At 32.7% G+C, this 15,830-nt stretch overlaps 1 protein-coding gene across 2 annotated transcripts in view; it reads left to right on the forward strand.

The window, feature by feature from the left end:
• The window catches only part of FCHO2 (FCH and mu domain containing endocytic adaptor 2), an 80,034-nt gene that overhangs the window by 39,827 nt on the left and 24,377 nt on the right, over positions 1-15,830 (forward strand). For both annotated transcript variants that reach the window (XM_014252278.2, XM_014252279.2), the window contains exons 10-15: positions 1,347-1,419; positions 4,490-4,514; positions 11,928-11,982; positions 13,988-14,166; positions 14,726-14,740; positions 15,151-15,175. In XM_014252278.2, the coding sequence (XP_014107753.1) occupies positions 1,347-1,419; positions 4,490-4,514; positions 11,928-11,982; positions 13,988-14,166; positions 14,726-14,740; positions 15,151-15,175 (372 nt within the window). The remainder of the gene's footprint in view (positions 1-1,346; positions 1,420-4,489; positions 4,515-11,927; positions 11,983-13,987; positions 14,167-14,725; positions 14,741-15,150; positions 15,176-15,830) is intronic.

Raw genomic sequence — 15,830 nt, forward strand, 5'->3', positions numbered from 1 at the left:
TCTGTCTTCGTTGGTGCAGCTTATTTTGCTTAGGGGGTTGTTTTAAGTGGTTAAGGACTTCTTTCTCTCCATAAGATACATCTTTACTTGTGGGACAGAGGAGTCAACAGTATATCACCCAAAAACTTTTAAGTTGCCAAGACTTCAGCTGAGACTTAAAACCTCTTCTGACTGAAGCAGATAAGATCCATGTTCAGAAATTATTTTCATACTCCATTTGCCATTGTTTTGGTGCAGCAAGAGAAAAAAAATATGCACAGGAAAAAAAAGAAAGGCCATTTAGGAAAAAAAAAGACATTTAAAAATAATCTTGGAGCAATTTATGTGCCTCAGTATATATTACTGACTCTACAGCTATCTGATTTGAGAATTTTGGAGTTACTGACAATTTCTAGGAGTGGAGAGTTTTCTTATTCACTGTGTAATGTATTTTTGTAAAGGTAAATATAATAAAGTGCTTGAACTGACAGAGGTTTAATTTTGGAAACCAAATTATTTCTACTGCTATGCTCAAAAGCATGCTGTCAGTACTATCATGCATTAAAACCAAATTGTAGACTAGTTGAATCAGATGCTTGCACTTAGATTGGCAGCCTGCTTTGCCTCAGAAAACATTGTGAAGAAGCAGATGTGGCAGTAAGTCTGAGGGAATATATAAGTGTATTTTAGTTTTAGTACATTAAATGGGAATGAAAGCAAACTTTTTTCAGTACTGTAGCTATATGTATCCAGTGCTAAAAGCAGGGAAGAAACAAAAGGGGAGAAATGTAATTCCAAACTCAGTGAGAACCACTCTTGGAGGTGGATACAACACTGGGAAATCATGAACTCACCTCAGCTGGAAAGCCAAGAATCAATCTTGTTTTTCACAGAACCAAGGTCCTACTTTTGAGGAAAGAGGAGCTTGCAGCTCCTGGGAACACACAGGGAAATAACAACAGGGTATTGAAGTGCAGTGGCTGGGAAAGGCAATGTTCAGTTTCTCACTCATGGCTATTCAGGATGACCTGGAGCAACAGCTTCTGTTAAGTTTTTGTGAGCAGAGCCCTCTTCCTCAAAACTGTCTATTAAACAAACACAGTCTGTATACCCAACTTGGAGATCCAAATCAGTTTTTTAAGGATTTTATTACTAATGAGTTGAACCCTATTTTGATTTCTTTTTTTTAATTGGTATTTTACTTAAAGCAAATTGGAATAATGTTCCCTTAGTTTGGCTCCATACCCATCTCCACTGCATACCTGTGGCAGCATTTAAAACATTGTCATTCATATGCATCTGTGTTTGACATTGCTAAATATTCATTTATTTCTTGGAGCTATAAATGAAAAGTGTTTGTTTCATAGGAATAAAACCACGGAAAAGGAAGCCTTTTGGTTTATCAGGAATAATGAAAAAAGAAAAAGATACTGAATCTGTGTAAGTATATTTCCACCCTGAAGCCTTGTCTTTAATGAAAACTAGTAATGGGGATAAAAATTAGCCAATATTTAAACAAAAAAAAAAAGGGTTTATAGCAGCTGTTTAAAGGAACACAATGAATACAAAAACATCACAGTTATTTACAATTTTTGTGACCAAGGATTTTAAGATAAATAACAAAAAATAATGTAAATGTATTCATAGTAGTCAATAATGTTTCCTTCTTTCCTGTGAATAGATGTTTTCCATTCTTCTACATTTTAGCATTGTAAATAATGTAACTCACATTAATCCTAAAAAGTATGTCTGTATGTGGTAAAAATACCAGATGGCTGTATTTGAAGAATTGACACTTCTGTTATTCTTCTGTTAAAAGAACTTCTGCATATACTGTCGAAGGACAGAAAAGTGCAGTATATCATGAGCACACTCCGTTCTCAAACAAGGTCATTCTAGCTCAGGGCTGTTGTCTCAAATATACCCTTTGCTCTAATCTTTGCGTGTGCTCAGTCTCCCAGGAGTTAAATCTCTGCAAAAAGTGATTTTGAATAACAGTTCTAAGGTGAATTGGTCACAGTATCTATATTAGTCTTTATGGTCACTGTATTTTTTTCATAATCTCCACATGTATTTTCTCAAGAAGATAGCTTACAATTTGACAAACTTGACAATACAGAAATATTCCCAGAGGCAACATCTGCATAAATACTTTTAAAAATTACTTTTAAAAGTATTTTACTGGTATCTTTTTTAAAAAGTATTGATGAAAAATTCATGACTTAAGAACAGCAGGTACTAATAGTATTTTGTTTCTATATTCACACACTCTACAAGAGACTAGATTCTGAGATCAGAAAGAAACATGTATAATGGTATGATATCCATCTCCTATGTAATATGTGCCATAGGCTTTTATAGAAATTCTTCCATTAAACTATAACTACTAAATGAACTAGAACATCACAAATAAATAACAGGATTCATTATGTGTTACATAATATATTTTAATACTTCTTTTATGATCTCTATACATAAAGATTGCTAGTCTGTATTTTGTCTGATCTAATCTTCATCTGATGACTCTGTTATGGACTTGGAAATGATAAAACTGTCTTAAAATAATAAAACCGAAACTTCTATGCACAAAGAAGTCAAGTCCTCCCTTGGTCTTGTGTTTTATTAATCTGTAAGCTTGTTTAGCTTATGTAGGGCAGGCTTTCCACATCTAGAAAAACTCTCGTAGATAGTAGGCTTTTCAGTTTGTCAAGACAGTCTTTAAACTGTTGATGCCTGAACCCGTGGTGTGTCTAGTAATTGTTTTAATTCAGGGAAATACCATACAGGGTGCATTCTGTTACATATTGCTATAGTTTACCCAAGGATTTCACTTCTAATCATTGCTTTGCATGTTTTTGTCTAGTTTATGTCTACAATCCTTAAAATCCCTTATAAAATCTCAATTTTCTGAAATATTCCCTTACAGCAGAAGCATGAGCCAGTTCTTTAATTTTAAAAGAGTGATCATAAATCTAGTGATTTAAAAGTACTTTTGTCTGTAGCCTGATGTCCTCATTTTCCACCTCACCAACATTTGTAAACTGCTGTGTTTTCATTGCGTCTATAGAACAGATCCTGAGAGATGCCTTTAGTACTCCTCTGAATGATACTAGATCTGCCATTTCTGTTTGAGATCTTCTAGCTCATAAATATTGGAAACCTTCATTGTGGGCTGAATTTTATTCTTTTATTTGCCTCATATTTCACATTTCTCAACTTTTATGTACCTCAGGCTGTCTTGTGTGCCTACGGACACTTTTTGAAACCACATCTCTCAAAGGAAGAATATACTTTGTCTTTTCAAGCAGTAAAATATCTTTCAGAACAGCTCTATTGCTATGAAAGATGTAAAACAAGTAGAAATTTGGTCATATATATCCTCTTTTGTGTGAGACCTTTCAGAGAAGATGGAATCCTTAATCTCAGTGTCGTATCCTTAACGTACTGTACTGAATTTTGTATTAATGCTTCCATGTAAGCAAGTTTTTTGCAACTGTTTTTAATGCACTGTAGTAAAAAACTTAAGTTTTTTGCCTTTTACCCATTTGTTTTTTCACAGAAGATGTTTCAGATTGCAATTTTTCTTTATAATCTTTCTTTTTAATCTTTTCAGATTTTATTTTTCTTTATCCATGTTCTTTTTTTAATACATGCATTTTAGGATGTTCAGATTACTGATACAAAAACGCTCTTGTTCAGTTACAGCTTCACCATTTGTCAAGGTACGAATTAGAAAGGACTTGTATGCTACTCATATATTCCCACATTCTGTAAATGTAATTGCTTCTGCTTTTTGAAGACTTCAGAGAGAATCAGTGTCATTCCTAATTTTAAGTGTTACTGCTCAAATTGAAGTTGCAGTGGAGAATTTTAACACTTGTGAATAATGTGCTTGCAACCACTGCCCTTCTATAGATAGCTTTTGGTTTTTTTAAAATACTTTTTTAGGAGGGTATTTTGTTCACCATTTTCTAGTACTTGACTGCAACTGCATGTGACAAACATGAACTCAGAATGAAACTCTAAAAGAGGAAGCTCTGAATTCCTCTGAAGAAAATCTTAATTTCTTTGTGAACTGGTTTTTGTCCAAAACATTTTTCACTTGCAGGTTGACTATTTCATTAGGATTGATGACTTCTACTTATTGCACACCAACCATGAAGACCTGAAACTTAAAGTATATTCACCCAGGACACAGTGTGGTAGTCCTCACTTTCCTTGATTTTTTTGTTATTATTTTTAATTCTTTTCACTAACATGTGAGTTTGATTTTTCATGATTTCTTTTAAGATTTTCTTCTGCAGTGTTTTGAGCATAAACTGTCAGCTGTTATTTAAATCTCATTCAGTTGAATGTGGATTATTTAAAGTAAAAATTTCAAGAATCTGAGAGACAAAAGGGTCAAATGCACTGTTTTAAATTTATAGAAAATATTGAAGGAAAAATTTTGTGAATAAAATAAGTTGTGCATTTTATAATTGTAAATTTTCTTTACTTTTTTTTTTAATAGGGAGTGTCCAGATGCAGACTCAGTTGTAAGTAGACATTTCCAAAATAAATCCATATGCTAATACTATAAAGCCCTACAATATGATGGAACTTAAGTTTCATACTGTCTCTTCAATACATAATTTATCTGATAGACAATTTAGTATTTTCATAGCATACTTGAAGTATTAATTTTGTGCAATATATGGTTTTCAGCAGTATGTACAAAAAAGTGTCAATAATACATTTTTGTTTCTTAACAATTTTAGATTTTAAGCAAGGTGTTTTTACCGCAAATATATGTTACTTTATTTTTCAGCTAACAGTTTGAATTTCTTGGCTAATAGGTTCTAAGAAAGAAAAATATTTCGTGTATTGTGGACTCAACTTTGCATCATCATATTCCTCTGCTTATTACTGTTTCTTTTGAGAAATCCTTCTATATCTATCCTCCAATATTGATTGGGTTCTCCTTTAGCGCTGGCAATAGAGTGTAGGAATATACTGTTTAAAATATAGCTTTAAATGCAGCATTTCTAGATGCACTTTACTAATGGTTTAATTTTCATTACTGTTAGTTAGATCTGTGAAATGTCTTATAATTTTTTTTAGTCAATTCAATGGTAAATGACCACTTCAAATTAAATTGAATATGTTAATGATTTTTTATTGCCTTAATTTAGTCTTTTCTTCTTATGCAAACATATATGTTCTCTTGAATTAATATATAACAAAGATTTAACTCCCTATAGCTCTATTTGGGAAAAAATTACAGTGTAATCTAAGTGATTTGGTTTTAGTTCATTCATTTAGGTGCCAATTACATTACACAATTTAAGTTTTCAAGTTCATTTATTTTGTGGATTTTCTTATTTTTATTTGATATCTAGGAGGTTTTAGCATCTAATATTAAAACTTGTTTTGAGAAACTTAATTGAAACATCTAATAGAACTATCCTTCTAAATGTGGAAAAGTAAGTTTTGCCAAATAACAGAACTATATGTGTAAGAACAGGTGTGTAATTCTTGCCAAGTCATTTCTTTTATATTGTGCAGTCATCATGACTTACAGCTAATTTCTTTCTTTTGGTATTTTTTAAAGGAAGTAACTATAGAAGTATCCTTATAATTATCAGTCTTCTCATGGAAGTAAAATCATTTGACCATTCAGGTTGAGTCATTGGAGTGAACCCCAACTGGATTTGACTTTCAATGTTTATTTTCTTTGCTTATTTTGGTCTCCATGTTTTTTGAAAGCAATTAGTTAAAAAATTCTACTATAAATTGGTTTGGAATTCCTTCTGGCTACATGAGGCACACCACGTGATCATCTAGGTTAATTGTTAATACTGTTGTTTTGGGGTTTTTTTGCCTGCTCAGCATTTTATGACTGCATTTGGAATTTAAAATTTGGTCTATGATTTCTGCTTGCTTGTTTCAAGCAACAGTAGTATTCTATCTAGTGATAGAATGCTGTAAAAGTAGAAGCCATAACTCTAATTCTAGTGAAAAAATTATATGAGATTCATTTCACCCCTTACAAACAAGCAATCCAAAGTGCTTTTATGTTGTAAGGTTGGAGTCCTCTTCTGAAAGGTCTCATTTCAAATGTTTTTAATTTTTCTTGGCTTTTACTTCTGTATTTCCTGTCTGTTTAACTTATCAAACCTGATCTAAATACTTTAAACAGTCTCTATTAACTCTAGGAGGATCTATTTTGTATGGATATTTGCAATAAATTATGCATTTCAAGAAATTGAATGTGGAAAACTATTATTAAATAAAATAAATTAAGGCAATTATAATTAGTTTTTTATTTGCTAGGAAATACTGAGGAACAGACCTCAGAAAATTCAACTTAACATGTCCCAGTTATTGTTTTGTCAGTTTTGGTCACTCACAGAAAACCTGTGTGGTATATACATGATTATGTGATCATTTTTTGAAAATTGGCTTATGTTTATTTTTCAAGAGTTTTAATTTTGTGAAAGGAAGGTAAAAGATAACCACTCTTCAATTGTATATAAATATAGGCACCAAGGTAAAAAACCCTGCAAATTTTCAAGTTAAGGATGTAGTAAGAACTGATTTATATACATATCTACCAATTCTTTATGCTGCTGTGGATCTTTGAACATACTATGTAGTCAATACCATGAGTGCCTTCTCACTAGTGCAAAATGTGTGATGCAGTCTATCAAATTTGTATTCTCTGTTTCCCAAAACAAATGGTGAGATGGGTCAAAAATGTGTTTTGTCCCAAAACAGATGCTCTCAAATTTATCCATGGTAAGACAGATTTGCTTATGCTCATCCTTTTTGTAGCTGCCAGATTATATATACTGGAAAATAAATTAATAGAATGTTAATTCCTGTAAGTATTTTTTGTAACTGCTGTAAAAGGTTTTCACATGCTCATTAGTAGACAGCTATGGACTGAGATACGGTATTTGTTAATAAGGTTGACCACTTCAATAACCAGTCTCAGTTTAAATATAGGTGCCAGTATCTAAAGAATTTAAAATTCCTGAGTTTTTTTATATGTCCATCTATGGTGTAACTTCCATTGAGGTAGACCTTGATAATTGAGAAAAGTGGAAAGTTTGTAGTAGAAAATGCATGCACTGGAAAGAGATAGCAGCTGAAGACTGACTCTGTATGGGGGTTTTGCCTTAGAATGTTTTTCTAAAGGCTGAAATGTCTTGTTTCCCATGAGTCTGCATCTCTAGAGATGCTCTCTAGGAAGATAGGAGATCTAAAAGAAACTTTTATTCCTGGGAAACATTTACAAGGTTCCACTTGTGTCCAGTAAGGTCTGAATTGGGATTGCAACCCTTCCCTTGGATGGGATGCTTCTTCTACTTCACTGCCTGTTTTCATGAAGACTGTAGTAATGTAATTATCTCTGAGTTCTCTATTCTCTCTGTCAAATCCATTTGAAATTCTCCAGTAAGTTGAAAAGTAATTAAGAAGGGAATCATAGATGTACAGAATGTAACGGTGAAAGTTTTTTTTTTTTCATGGGAAACTGAAATGCAAACACATATCAAGGCATCCAAAACTTTTCATTAACCTCTTCACATGTGACTGTAGCATAATTACAGTTATATAGAATTACAGACTACTTTTATTGTTGGGGACTGGTTGAACTTGGAACCATCAAATTCTGAGAAGTGGAGCACAAGTATAACCTAGTATTTAGTGAAATTCAAGTATTTTTCCATATTTGCATTTTACAGCATTTTATTCTGGGATATTTCAAATAGCTGATGTCGAGGACAAGGCTTTCTATCAGCACAACACAGGAGTACTTTGAATACCCATTTTTTTTTTCTTTCTGCATTTCTAACAATAGGAAAAACTGACTGTCTACTCTCTTCTTCTGTGTCTCTTGGGTTAATAGGCACCCTAAGTAGAGGAGGCCAATATTATGCCTCAGTCTTAACCTAAGGATATGCCAGAGTCAAATTTACATCTCAAATATCTCAAAAGTGGAGAGGCTTTTTGTTCTCTTGTTCCAGCCTATGAGCTTCAGCTGCTTACTTAGAGTCCTCATCCGGATTATGGGATGCGAGTTGAGTTCCAGCAGAAGAAAATAGTGAACTGTTCAGCTGCACTGCATCTTGAAGCATACCCTCAGGAAAACTTCATAAAGAGCTTTCATAACCACTGTAGTTATCTCAGGAGAAGAGAAAATATAAAGAAATCAAACTGGAGCATAGTGAAGGTTCTTTGCTTCTTGACTGATGACCAGCCTGTCAGTAGCATTAATGTTTCAGAGGAAGGGCCAAATGAAGTAGTTAGGCTGCAGTGTTCCATGCATTCCTCCCTTGTGCTTTTTAAGTAGCCCAGAGACACTAATGAAATGGTAATGGTGTGACTTCTTCAATCACCTTTGGATGTCAGATGGGACAGTGCAAGGAAACTAAAATCAGTTATTCACCAAAACTAAAAAAATGTGTTTTGTCAATAGAATGCTTGGTCCTCAAGCTTCATACACAGGAAATATTGCTTTATTTATCAAGGCTTTATGTTTAATTCTTCGAAAAATTATTAGCCCCAGAAAGCTTGTAGAATATGCCAAGGCAAAGGCAAAAGTATACGGCAAGTTTCTGGCACTTTATGTTTAAAGCTATATAAGATATCAATTAATGCATTGCATCAGAAAACACAGTGAAAACTGTGGCTTTTATAGCTACATGTTTACTTGCTTAACAGAACCTCAGAAGGGCTTCCTGGAAGTCCACCTTTCAAGTTGCTTCTGTAGAGTTCAATTCACATGCATAATGATGTTGTTGGGAGTTTTTTGACTGCAAAGACCACATGTTTGTGTAGGGGACTAAAGCAGACCTCTGTCCCCAACGTATTTATAATAACTTTTCCCAAAGGCCAAAGTTTGCAAAGATCATCATCTTGTGTGTTGAAGTTCGAAAATTATACATGTTGACATGTAGGTAATGAACTTAACCTCTGATCAGCATGGTAGGCAAATCAGGTCTTATCTATGTTATGTGCCTGATGCTTAAGAGACACTGTTATCCATGACATAATATATTGTTCTGTAATTGTATGAGTGTGGAAAAGGGAGTAAAATTTAATCAAATAGATGTAAATGCCTTCATTAACATCAGATTAATGAGTATGTGTCTCTCAGGTTGCTGTGTTATCTACCACTGTTATTACATGTAGATTTGCAAATGAAATGTTGATATTTCAGAAAGCAGAACAGTGACCAGTTCAACCATTTGAGAACATATTGAGAACAGTGTTTTGAAATTACTACTTAACTTGTAAGATTGTGAGGTGCCATTTTGCTTCTGTGTGACACCATTTGCCTTTGACTATGCAAAGGTATATCAGGTATCTCTTCTACCCATTTTTTATGTTGGTTTACACAAAAATATAAATTCAGTATCTAGTTAATTAAAGTACGTGTTAACAATGATCATAAATTGGCTGGAAATACAAAGCAAATTATTTATGTGTATATATAGTATTTAGAGTCAGAATGTTTGAAATTACATGTGTTTAAATTTTACATACAGGAAAAAATATAAATAAGGTTTTCTATACAGGGTTTGAAAAGAAGTGGTAACATAGACTAGCTGAAAGAGAAGGAAGAAATTTTCTTCTCCTGGGCTCAAAACTTAAGTGTAAAATATCCATCTCTGTTACGTACATGAAGTTGTGAAAACAGACTGCATGCTAAAGGGCTGTTTCTGAGGGAAAGGTGATTCAAGTATATTATCAGTATCAGAAATAAGTATAATGAAAGTATTAAGAAAGAACATTAAATACTTTACAATTTTGGTGCTTTCTTAATCCTAGAGTTTACTCTTCAGTAAACTAAAAATAATACAATGAAAATAACTTCTACAAACTAAGTTCTCTTATAATTTTATATCAAAATAGTCAGTTTTGCTAGCTATGTTGTGCATGCTGTGTCAACCCAGTAATAGTAATAGTATCCTTTACATATATGGCCCAGTTGTAAGAAAAAGTAAATGTTGTATATTTAAAGATTTTTTTATTGATTTTCAATTCATATTAACCATGAATAATCCTGATCTATGGAAAATTACCTGGTGTGAAAACTAAATTAATTTCAGAATTCAGAATTTGTAGTATTACACAGAAGTATACTTACCCTGTTGCTATATATTTTTGTTGTGTTTACTTTGATGTCAAGTTTCGTTAGTGGTTTTTGGTATAAAAACAAGGCCATCTTAAGGTCAAGCATAGCTAAGAATCCTGATTTGAGTGAGTAGAGCTAAAGTATTGTACTGTATGATTGTACTCTTATTACTTTTTTGTTGTTGTAATTATTTATTTATTAATCAAATAGCAGTGAAGTCTAGATCTTGCCAGTGTTTCAAGAAATTGCATTTATATGTCTATATTTTAAGGTTAGAGAGTTTAAATATTGTTTTTTGCCCTTAGTTTGATGCGGTATTTAATTTGGTATAGTCTTACATCTGTACAGGACTGTATTTCTTACACTTTTCTTAGCAGAAAGTTTGAGCTATGTGTAAATTCCATTTATTTCAGAAGTGTTAAATTTAGGGAGCTGTACAGAGGAGACTTTTTCTTAGTGAATTATCAGACATCCCATTTGTGAGATCTGTAAAAGATACAGAAGGATAAGTACATTTTAATAATTTTAATGTTTGTATTCTGTATTTCAAAAGCTATTCAGAGATACAAACTTTAAACTTGGCTTCAAATTTTATCTGAAGTCATGAGGTTCCTTTCTTATCCACTTGAAATCATCAGCATAAGTAATTTTGTTCTAACTCTTGACTTCTAGCAAATTTTGGCCATACTGTGTATACATATCTGTTGGTCAAATTGGTTCCCAGTACCTACTTTCTGATAGAATAAACTGTTGCTACACTAGAAAAAAATAATTTTTATATATATACATGTTATAATTTTTATTATATATTGTTGAAATCACTGCATTTTGAAGATGTCTGTGTGGGTTTTTGTGATAAACTTACTGAGACATTAAGCAGTTCACATACACTGCCTATGCATACGAAGTTGTTAGTGAATTTTTTTTGGTTCTGAGTGGGGAAAGTATCTATGAGTCCATGTTTATCCTGTATATGTAACATGTGTGATGTGGGGGTTTTGTACATTTTTAAAATTTAGATTATCTTGGAGACTTGTCTCTCTCTGCCCCACAGGTTTTTTTAATAAAACTACATACTTAGCTGAGTTGTCTAAGTTATTTTAACATAATTCTTTTCTATTTCTGTTAAATTGCCTGCAAGGACAGAAAAACAAAACTTGTCTTAAGTTCTCAGATGCTTATTGGCTTTGAAATTCAGGATAGCATATAATGGAGATGTGTGAAGGAAAACTTGGGAATAAAACTTTGAGCACCTGTGATGTGGATATTCTTTTCTGAAGAAGCAGTGCAAGCATGCTGCCTGTTCTAGGGGGAGTGGAATTTGCAAGCTGTGCTTTGGCTTACATACTTGAATATCGACCAGTGCTTAGGAAAGTTTTGTCTCTGCACCATCAGAAGATCTTGTGACTTAGTTGAGAGTAGTAAAAATTAGAAAATTTTTCTGGGGCCAAGAGAATTGTAGCCTAATTTAACTCAGTACTGAAGCTACAATAATGTTGATAATGTTCTGTCAATATTTTTTGATAGAGTAATTGACTAGTAATTAATCAATTAGTAGTTATTTAGTGATTGATCAGTAAAAGAAGATGCATTTCAAACTTGTCAGTTTCCACAGGAAATTTAGAGCTTCTTTTTTACATTTTGTGCTGAGGTATCTTGCCACACAACTTCTGAATGACAGATTATATCTTCAGATAACTGTAATAATGTTGAATAAAAATAACTTTCATGACTTGTTGTAATTTTAATTTGTCAATGATCTGATGCAAGAATGACATAATTTTTTAGTTATTTAATAATAGCATGATTTTTTTGTTGTTTTTAGAACTTTCCTGATGTAGATGATGAAGGATACAGCATTAAACCAGAAGCAACACAGGATATCCTTTTTACTATTGTTGTGCCATGTTATTTGATGTTACTACAATTCTTTGGAGAGAAGTACTGACTGAAGAGTTAATGCCTATGTTGCAATCTTGTATTCTTGCATTAATAACTTTTGTAAAATGAACCAAACTTTTTCTTGGATGTGTTTGTGTAAATGTTAAAGATTAGATTAAATCAGATCTCTTGGGAACTTTAAAAGGACAGTAAAAATAAAAAGCAAAAAAATAGCCAGATCCAATGCAGATTTCTCTTCTTGAAAAGCTCTCAGAATGTTTCTAAAATAAAGTTTGCAAACTTTTTAAAGCATATTGAATGGTTATCTGTTCTATACCTGCACCCTCCCATTTTTTTGGTAGCATTAGAGCAGTGTAGAAATAGAATTTCTGTTACTTAATGAAGTCATTATATCACGTGCTGTATCCAATTGGTGCTTTTAGCTTTTATTGTCTTTTTAATAATAGCTTTCATATACAGAATAGATTTTGCTCTGAGTCATTTTTATGGAGACTCAAGATTTTTCTCTGCCATTCCCCTGTTGGTGTGGAGGAAAATTCTTGTCCACTTTTTTCCTAACCACCACAGAGGAAAAATCTACTTAAGAGCTGGGAATAGTCACCATAGATCTAAGTAAGCCTAGTATGCTAGCAAGGTAGGTAATTTTTGAAAATGTATTCACTGAATTTTCTGGGTACTGCAGATAAAAGGTGAATTTAGACTATATCATTACCTTAAATTACAAAAACCTTAAAGCAGCTAACAGCTCATTACAGTGGCCAGTTCATCATCATAACTTCTTTGTAATCATCAGCTTTGCAGAATATATCTCTAATGCCCACATGGAAAAGTTCTGTAACAATAAAAGCAGTTGGTGTTATCTCCTGTTTACAAAATTTCTATAAAATGACAGACTTTTATCCAGTTCTAAGAGGAGTATTATTTCATGCTTTGCATGTATTTCTGAAAGTGAGAGAGAAGTGAGCAACATTTGTGCTTATGATGAATGATTCATCTGAACATCCTTTTTTTAAATTATCTCTTTTTTGTTGTGAAGCAATAGAAGAGGCACACATTCAATGAAAAATATCCATGATTTGCCATCTGTCATTAGATAGTACTTCAGCTTCTGAAAATCTTGAGCGGCTTCAGGAACTTATCAGCTCCCTTTCTCTTTTGCTCCCTTAGCCTTTAGAAATTTATTCTGTTGATGGGAAGTCATGAGATAATTTGTTGGAGGATGTTTTATTATAATTAAATAACCTTATAAACAACTATTTAATATTATATATGTATAAAACAATTATATCATTGTTTTATTATAATGACAGTCAATCTTAATAAGTCTGACTTAATTCTGTATTGGCAAAACACAATAACTGTCTCATTTGTAGGAAATGAATCTTGAAGGTCAGTGATAACTTTCAAGACAAGAAATCTCTTGATGAAATTAGAATTACTTGTCTTTGAAACCTTTATTATAAGTGCTTTATTTTGAAGGAAGAGATAGGCATAAGATTAAGATATTTGGCTTTTTCCTCACCACAACTTTCAGATCCTTTCAGCTGAAAGGGAATTGGAATGTCTTTAGGGTTCAGGTTTAAAACTTTGTTGGATATAGTCTGAAGGAATTTAATGCAAATGTCTGTCATATTTTCAGGTGAAAATAACAGAGGTGGCATAGAGAAAATGTACACTTCTTCCAGGTGGTAGAAAATTTTGTTTTCTGTAGAGGGAAATTTTCAAATTTTTCATGCCAAAACAAATACTGTTTTTAAGATTTAGCTTGGGCCTTTCAGAGCTTTTCTTAGATTCCAAACAGAATCATCATTCTGAAGATAAATGGAATAAACCCATAAATTTTAACTCTGAATTGTGAATTTTGGACTGTGGATGTATGTAAGTGCACAAAGAGTTCACTTAATATGAGCATTTTGTGGACCAAAATTATGAAGTAGATTAAGCAGATGACTTTGAGGTATTTCCACCTTAACTGACAAAAACATACCAAAGAGAACCATTTCTATTCATCCAGTGATTCTGACTCTGAAGATGATGAACCCAGGAGGTTCCATGTGGAAATAAAACCTGTCCAGCCAAATAACACCTCTCAATACACTATGCCTACTTTGGATGAATTAAAAGTATCCATAGGAAACATCACTCTTTCTCCAGCAATATCTGTAATTTTTTTTTTCCTTGTATTTTTAATGTGTAGAAAAGTGGTAAAGAAACTGTACTGTAAGCATACATTTTAGTGTTCAGAATTTATTCTAGGTTCAATAACTTATTTCTTGTGCACTAGGTCATTTTTGGTACACTTTCTGTTCTAATAGGTTTAGATTGCACTTTTCTGTTGCAGTATAACATTAAGTACTTTTCTCATAATTAAACTTTCTTATGAGTCTTTGGAGTGCTCAGCTCTTGTATTTGTGGTCTTGGCCACCACAAGACATTCAATTACATCTGAGTTAGCCAAGCATGGCTTTTAACATAATTTGCTAATTAGTTTTCAATAACATACAAGTCTTTTAAAACAAATCATATAATGAGGGTGCATCAATAAAGCTGCACTGTAAATGTTACATGTATCCTGCCAATTCATGGTATAATCCTTTATACCACCAGATGATAATTAATATTAGGGTATGCTAGTACAGTATTCAGACTTTAAAGAAAATACTGCACATAACATACTAAAATAATATTTTTTCTCTTTTTCCCCTCACCACATTTTGAAAGCAGAGGCACAGTCCTGTAAGTAGAGAATGGCTTTTTATTTGTATTTGTAGTTAAAATTAAGTAAGTGTAGTATGTGAGGGGACATGTTGGAAAAAGCAGGAGGAATGTTTTGTTTCATCTATACTGTGTGCTAGATATAGACTGTTTAATTTTCTGTCCCAGACAGTAAAGAGAATAAAAAATGCTGCTCCTTTTGTCAGCTCCATAGTATTTATTCCTGCATTTTCATACTGGTATGGCAGAGGTGCTGATTGCTCTGTCTGGGCTCATGTTCCATGGTCTTCCAAAAGCTCATGATGTTTTTGCCTGTCATTGAAAAAAAAATATCTCAGAGGGAGTTGAGTGGAAATAAGAACTCTTAACTATTAAGTGGTTTATTTCACAGTAGAAGAACCTAATCGTAATTTTTTTTTTTCCTGTTTCAGGCACAAATGAATCAAAATTCATCAAGTAAGTGTGAATCTTTTACCCTGTTAGTTTTTTAACATAGAATGAAAACAAATATCTTTTTTTGATTGGTGGAGACATTAAGTTCTTAAATATATGTATTTTAAATGGAACAAAATGTTTCTCTTATTAGTTTTATATAACTCTTCCTTATCTATGTATTTGGCTGTTCCCTGTTCTGGGGACCAGATGAACCTGTATCTGACAGTAATGATGAACACATCCAGATGCCAAAGGGGTTACCCCATGGAAAAATCTCCTGTGCAAATTCCTGAAACCCTTTCACTGCTCAAGTTTAGTATGATCCATGAACCAGCAAAGCACACCAAGTGTATGATGTAAAATACTGACAAAGAGGATAGAGCATGAGCTTCTATTATTCAGGGTTTGGTTTGGTTTTTTTTTTTGCCAGTGGGAAACCAGGCCAGATTTGCTGAAGAACAGTATTGATGCAAAATGTATAAGTCGAGGAGGATGTTTCAAGTAAACAACACTTCCTTATGAAGTGCATTGGTCTATATGTAGTCTTCTCAGATTTCAGGAATATCTAAACCTAAGTCATTTGAAATAATATGTTTTCTTTTTTTTCCATTTTAATAGTAATTTGCTTTGAATTGCCAGCATTAATATTAACTCTTTTTATAATGAAAATGAAATT

Source organism: Pseudopodoces humilis, chromosome 4, assembly GCF_049639895.1.
Source record: "Pseudopodoces humilis isolate 2021_Gansu_Grassland_sample_001 chromosome 4, ASM4963989v1, whole genome shotgun sequence".
NCBI classification, from domain to species: domain Eukaryota; kingdom Metazoa; phylum Chordata; class Aves; order Passeriformes; family Paridae; genus Pseudopodoces; species Pseudopodoces humilis.